At 33.2% G+C, this 7709-nt stretch overlaps 1 protein-coding gene across 1 annotated transcript in view; it reads right to left on the bottom strand.

Moving 5' to 3' along the window:
• Nucleotides 1-1262: 1262 nt before the first annotated feature.
• The window catches only part of LOC106468958 (small conductance calcium-activated potassium channel protein-like), a 56247-nt gene continuing 49800 nt past the window's right edge, over nucleotides 1263-7709 (bottom strand). The window contains exons 5-8 of the mRNA XM_022397358.1: nucleotides 6213-6340; nucleotides 5404-5473; nucleotides 2508-2867; nucleotides 1263-1276 (exon numbers count right to left, since the gene is read on the bottom strand). Coding sequence (XP_022253066.1) covers nucleotides 2511-2867; nucleotides 5404-5473; nucleotides 6213-6340 — 555 coding nt within the window. The 3' untranslated portion in view covers nucleotides 1263-1276; nucleotides 2508-2510. The remainder of the gene's footprint in view (nucleotides 1277-2507; nucleotides 2868-5403; nucleotides 5474-6212; nucleotides 6341-7709) is intronic.

Here is a 7709-nt window from a genome sequence, read left to right as displayed (position 1 = left end):
ATCTCTTCTTGAATTTTTCTATTAGCAAAATTTTGAACTTTTACAGGTTTCAAATAATTAAGAACAGGCACTCTAATCCTAAAGTTTGTCAGATTCACCTATGATTGGGCAATATTATAATGACGTCGTTAAGGTCTCAAAATCAGAATGATTCATTACGAATCTTCTAAAAGTTTAATCTGTTTTTCTACTATTCATACGGATATTGCGTGGGTTAGACATAACCAAATGGACGTTTTGGATGTTAAATGTTGCCAAGCTTTGTTTTATAGAGCTTAGTATTTCTGAGTTAACAATAATGTTAATATTATAAGAACTTAAAACATTAAAAAAATAGTTTGTTTGTCTTGAAGTTAAGCACAAAGCTACACAATGGGCTGGCTATCTGTGATCTACCCACCTCGGGTATCGAAACCCGGTTTCTAGCGTTGTGAGTCCACAGACATACCGCTGTGCCACTGGAGGGCAAAAATGTTTTACAGAAACTTAAAACATTAAAAGAAATTAGGCTCCGCAAGATTATATAAGAGTAATTTTAGAATATCATTTCCTTAGCACGTAAATGTTTTACATCTGAATATTTCCACTGCTCTTAACTTTCATCAGGACAAAATTCCTTGAAGTCTTGATGTCAAAACAAGGTTTTAAGATCTACGACTTAGGATGTGGTCTGAAGTACGTGGACTTTTCCCTTACCAATAGGAAATCTGAGTATGGTTCATCTGATGGATGTGATTAGCAAGTTAAGAAGTAGGAAATATTGAAAAGTCGGAGAGAAATCACAAAGCTCCATTCTGGGACCGTGGTAGATTTAACATTGTAACAAAATTAAATCCTGTGTTTGTTGTTTATCTAGTAATTAAGTTATAATTGTATCTTGATTGTTGGACAGAGCTATTTTTACCATGCTTATTTTAAGCGAAGTACATAATTAAAAAATACTAAAAGGCATGTAAGAAAACCACATGTTATTACCATTGTTAGGAAAATCGCGTTATGTTCTTTATGCTAAAATTACAAATCTCACAAAACATATATTGATCTGATAAATGATTAACATTAGCAACAAAATATTCAAAGTTTCATCTAAATTTAATAATTTTTGGAGATAAAAAAAATTACCAACTTTCAGAATCTTCGGAACGTCCATGTACGGCTTCGAGGTTCATCAGAGTACTGAAGGCTGCCAAAAGATTATTAAAGTAATATTCTGTGACACACCAAACTTGAATGTAAAGTATAAAAGTTCTGTGTTGAGCGATGGATCCGAACTCAGCTGAAAAATGTACTACTTTCATTACAATAGAAGTAGCTCAATATTCTGGTTGTTCCAAATATAAAACTAAGAACACATTTACGACAAGTTCAGTTTAATAATATATATATATATATTTGTTCTATGGGAGTAACTATTGTATTGAAGCGTTGATGTTGCAACAGCTGAATCAATTCACTACAAGCAAATATTCCAATAAAATAGACGTGACGAGTAACCTTTGTAGTATGTAAAACTGATATTGAGAAGAAAAAGTTCCGAACAACATTATTTTTTAACTTGATAGTGTTAAGTTTTGCAGGTTTCGACGATCCTTGACAACCTGATTTTAAAAGATATGTATAATGTTGTATGTTGCCCTGCAATGTTATACTAATGTTGATTTCAATAGACCTTGACGACACCATAATGATCTGATGACGTTGTAGATTTGACAACGTTATTCGGATGTTGATTTCAATAGAGCTAGATGACGCTTAAGGTACAATATAATTGTCTGACGACGCTGGATGTTGAGTCCAACAGCCATAGACGACACTCTGGCAACGTTATAACTTTGTTAGGTTTAAACGATGCTAATTAAGTTCAACAGACTTGGGCGCTTCCGCTTGTTCGAATAGACCATATTACTTGTATTTAGTTACTGAAGTAACTAAGACTTTTAGCCTGAAGAACGATGTCGGTGTTAGAAGATTTAAATAACGCTAATAAACTAACTACGTTATACCAATGTTCGGTTAAAGAAAGATACGAACAACAGTAGTTGCCTGACTACGTTACAATCGTGTTGCGTGGAACAGATCTCCATAACGTTGCACCAGAACTATGACATAAGGATGTTGAGATAAGTTGACATCGATAGTACAGGGCCAGGATTATGTGAATGTGAAAAATACCATATCTTGACGATGACTTCACATTTTTACATTTTATTAACGTAGAGAACAATGTTCCTTTTACATGATACTGGTGTTGAGATTATGACTTGAAGCACACTGGCTCTAACATTACGTTATTAATATATATCGGTGTTGTATAGTGATGTCACGACAAGGCTGTCATAGGACTATGTTATCGTGATATTGAGGTTAATAGGCTTATTCGACTACTGCAAAATTCAACAGAACTTCTGTATCGCACTGTGTACGAGTGTAACTCTTCCAAGTGAAGCCGATGTGTGTATAGACGTTCTGACGTATTACAGTTGTGTCTTAACTGCCACTGCCTTTACCTTTCAGTTCTCGGTTGAACCTGCTCGAGGCACCATAGGTGGAAGTAGACCCCCGCGTCCAGTCTGTGTAGGTGGAAGCGTGACAGATGACCATGTATGTCGTGATCCCAAAGTCGCGGCATCATCAGGATGAAGGTAAGCGTTTCTCTTCTCAGCAGCCTGAGGTTGGCTGACAGGAGACTGAGTGCCATGTGCGGTGCGTGTCAGCTGCTGGACTAATGAGCGTGTGATCAATTCAGGGAGTGCGTCAAGCTGTTCCTGAATACACCCCAGTCTCTCTTCTAGAGAGGTCACTCTCTCTGCAAGTATCTCCTGGCGTTGATTGATGTCGGACACAATCTCATAAACGGTGGTCTGTGTCTAGAGAGAATACAATCATGAACCAATGATGTCAGTTGTGAAGATAATACATAAAAGATCATGATATAGTTATGTAGTAGTGAAGATAATACATAAAAGATCATGATATGGTTATGTCAGTAGTGAAGATAATACATAAAAGATCATGATATAGTTATGTCAGTAGTGAAGATAATACATAAAATATCATGATATAGTTATGTCAGTAGTGAAGATAATACATAAAAGATCATGATATAGTTCTGTCAGTAGTGAAGATAATACATAAAAGATCATGATATGGTTATGTCAGTAATGAATAAATACACAAAATATCATGAACTAGTTATGTCAGTGGTGATTAGAATATAAAAAAATATCACGAATTAGTTATGTCAGAAGTGAATAGAATACAAAAATATCATTAACCAATTAATAGTGAAGAGGATGCTGTTGAGAAAACAATCATTATCGTGTCATATCAGTAGTGAAGGGAATAAAAAATCATTACGTTGATAGTATATGTGTGAAGAAAACGCAATCATAAATCAATTAATTCAGTAGCGAAGAGAATACAAAAAATAATGTTGATTGTATATGTGTGAAGAAAACGCAATCATAAACCAATTAATTCAGTAGCGAAGAGAATACAAAAAGTAATGTTGATTGTATATGTGTGAAGAAAACGCAATCATAAACCAATTAATTCAATAGCGAAGAGAATACAAAAAGTAATGTTGATTGTATATAAATAGAAGGAAAGGAATCGTGAACCAATTAATTCAGTAGCAAATAGAATACAGAAAGTTATGGTGATTATATACGGATGGATAGAAAGGTTTCATAAATCAGTGATGAATAGAATACAAAACGTTATGTGGGTGTAATACGTGTGTGGAAAAACCTCAGTACAAACCAACTGTGGCAGTGATAGTACAGAAACACACACACACAAAACGGCAATGTCGTAAGGATAGAAATGGAAAAGATCACAAAATAAGAAATATGTGTGATATCTACCAGAATGTGGAAGATTTATAAAAAATAACTATTTGTGTTAGCAGGTTGAATTCAAACAAAGTAAAATCAAAGTGTACATCATTTCTTAATAGTTTGGATAAAATAAAATCAGAGTATACATCATTTCTTGATAGTTTTGATAGAGTAAAATCAGAGTATATATCATTTCTTGATAGTTTGATAGAGTAAAATCAGAGTATATATCATTTCTTGATAGTTTTGACAGAGTAAAATCAGAGTATACATCATTTCTTGATAGTTTTGATAGAGTAAAATCAGAGTATACATCATTTCTTGATAGTTTTGATAGAGTAAAATCAAAGTATACATAATCTCTTAGTAGTAATGATCCAAAAACGAATTGAATTTTGTATTAACTCGATAATTTGACTATAAACACAAACGAACTTAAATGCGATTAAAATGTCTAGAAAAATACATTTATAAAAAGCAGAAAGCCAATACTTTCTACTCGTTTGTTTGTTTGTTTGGATTTCGCTCAAAGCTACACGAGAGCTATCTGCGCTAGCCGTCCCTAATTTAGCAGTGTAAGACTAGAGGGAAGGCAGCTAGTCATCACCACCCACAGCCAACTCTTGGTCTACTTTTCTACCAACGAATAGTGGGATTGACCGTCACATTATAACGCCCCCACGGCTGAAAGGGTGAGCATGTTTGGTGTGACGGGGATTCGAACCCGCGACCCGCAGATTGCGAGTCGAGTGCCCTAACCACCTGGCCATGCCGGGCCCTTTCTACTCGTATTTATAGATATGATAACGTTTAAACATGTGTAACACAAATCGTGGTATTTTAGAACATTTGTACTCTAATATTGAAGTCTGACTTGAGATCGTTACTCATTCATTTCAATAACTGTGGAATGAAATTAGCTTACGGACGATTTTAACTCTCAAGTCCACAAATTCAGATTTTCTAGTTTTTAGAAGATGATCTCTTTCTATTCAGTAAGTCATACAACTTTTGTGCAATTGCTTGTAAGGCAAATTTTAAGAATTTTCAAAATGTCCATTGCGTACGTTTTTTATTACCATGTTGACCAACAAAACCAACCATTTTATTACCATGTTGTCGCAAAACCCGACAGAATTTTAGTCTCCTACGAACAGTTCTAGCTGGTAGATTAAGATTTTGTTTGAAGTAATATAGACCGCAAATCAGTACCCAAATATTGGAACAAACAATTAACTTTAAGTCGTGATGAATACTTGGCAAAACATAAAAAAACTAAAGTAAGTAACCGAAGTTATTCAAGTTGTTCAATATTTTGTTTACGTGCCTTTTAGTCTTTCCTTTGTCAAAGAGTAGATGAATATTATTATTCGTGTTAAAAGAGCCTCGTTTTATCTGGATACAATAATCCCCAAAATCCGCAAACTTATTGCATACATACATATACTTTGTTTTTTAATTCTATACTCAAAAATGGACATCTGTTTTAGAAAGGATGATCGACTAAACTACACGTGCTTTTACGTCAGATAATTCGTAATTGGTAGGAAAGGATATCGCTTACCTTTGCCATATCCGTGATGGTCGATGAATTGTCCAGTAACTTCCGTTGGTCCATTTTCACCTTCCTAAGACTATGAAGAAAGAGAAAACCAAACATTCATATCTTTCATTTTAAACTTCAATAATGAGATATGATATGTCAGAAACTGCTAGAAGACTAAACACTGTTAAATAAATATATATATATATTTCTTTCATAAGTAAAATAATATTTAAAGATCATAATTATATTATAGCTATATAATAAAGATGTTACTAAGTTGGTCAAATCGATTACACAATTTCCACACGGATAAAAACTAAGTCTGAATTATTAACAGCTGTTCAAAAAGGACGTTATATAACAACACTTATTACTAATTATTGTCCCCCAGCGAGACACCGGTAAGTTTGAAGAGTTACAACGCAAAAATCCGGAGTTCGATACCCTGCGGTGAACGCAGCAGATAGCCCAATGTGTTTTTGCTCTGAAATAAATAAACAAATATTATTTATTCTATTATCGTAAATTTCCTTAGCTTTGGTTGTGACCTCTGTTGGACCTTTAAGACTTTAACATTCACGTTTTAGCTAAGCTCTTACGATAACCTCGCTGAATTTCAAGATAAAATAATATTACACGATGGTTAGATACACCTACAGATATTTTTGAAACTAAAAATTGTAATTATGTTGCTTCCAGCATAAACCTTTCAGTTCGATACTAGAACGACTTTTGGAAGTATTTTAGATTTACTTATCTTACGCTGTTTGTGAAATTTCAAGGTATTGCAATTATTTCTAAGTATTAAAAAAGATAATTTCACTCACCTGTAAATTGCTAGAAGAAATTTCCTCTGGTGTGTCCGAACCTTTCCTGTGCTGACGCGTTTGACCAGTTTTGTGTTTTTGTAAATTAACCAAGTTTCTCGTAGCACATTAGCAGCTGCATTTTTGAGCTAGAAAATCAATTAGTTTATTATTAAGATCTAAATACCCTTACAATTAATTAAGCGGAAGAAAATTTTGGTATTTTTTACAATAATAAAAATATTATAAGAAAAAAAGGATTTTTTATTGTGATAGATATTTTATTTCATTGCTATTTATTTATATTTTACAAGTTGTAAAAGTACATGCTAAATTATAAGGACATTAAAAAGTGTCTTTTTAATTAACTCGAAATTTTGTCGCGTGTTTATCAATGAAATAAAGCATAAAAATGAAATGAGAAATAAAATAAACCCACTTTCAAGAGTAAATTAGGTTGTTTGAAAGTATGTATATATAACTGGAATCCATTTTGTTTTTCATACACCAAGATGTTGAAATTTTTATGAATTTATAAAAGGAATCGTCGACGAAATATTTTGTAGAAAGCTATGTAAAATGTAGTAAAAATTTAGATCTTTTTACGTCTCCAAACGTTCAGTTTCCGTTTAACGTTAATTTGATCATGCAAACGTTCCACCGATTCTTTTAAGAGTGCAATAAGCTTTTATGTAGACTTTTTACGTGAACATTTAACGAATTCTAGTAGCTTTTAAAGCTAATTAAAATCTGCTGATTAAAGTGCTAACCGAAACCCCTTCCTGTGGTTCAGTGGTGAGTCCGAAGTCTCATATCACTAAAAACCAGGTTTCGATGCTCATGGTGGGCAGAGAATAGATAGAATAGAACAAACAAACCCAAACTGAATTATACTAGATTATGGAAACCAAAAACCTCTACATATATTTTTCTGTTACATTTAGGAGCCTGCCTGTAGTTATTTTGGTCATAGCTCGTGGTAAATATAATTAATGATTATTGATAATCAATAAACATGTTTGTTTCTAAATTTCAAATGAAAAATTTTGCTTATTTAATGTCCAACTAAAATACTTGAAGTTGAGATTTATATCGTATATGATTGATAGATCAATATATATGTATAAATTACAAAATCACTTTATTCGTGGACAATAGTCTTAGCAATTAAATATATTATGTAGTCAGTGTAAAAAGATATGCTCCCCAGTGGCACAGCGGTATGTCAACGGACTTACAACGCTAGAATCCTGGTTTCGATAGACCATTGTGTAGCTTTGTGCTTAACCTTAACAAGGAATCAATAAAAAGGTATAGCTTTTAAACACTGAACTAGCAGTCAGGGTCATAAAGTACAACTTTCAAACATCACAGTAACTAGTTGTATGTGTCATAAAGTACAGCTTTCAAACATCACAGTAACTAGTTGTATGTGTCATAAAGTTCAGCTTTCAAACATCACAGTAACTAGTTGTATGTGTCATAAAGTTCAGCTTTCAAACATCACAGTAACTAGTT

This window comes from Limulus polyphemus, unplaced genomic scaffold, assembly GCF_000517525.1.
Source record: "Limulus polyphemus unplaced genomic scaffold, Limulus_polyphemus-2.1.2 Scaffold3236, whole genome shotgun sequence".
Classification (NCBI taxonomy): domain Eukaryota; kingdom Metazoa; phylum Arthropoda; class Merostomata; order Xiphosura; family Limulidae; genus Limulus; species Limulus polyphemus.
The sequence above is the reverse complement of the archived record's forward strand: the minus strand, read 5'-3'. Positions and strand labels throughout refer to the sequence as shown.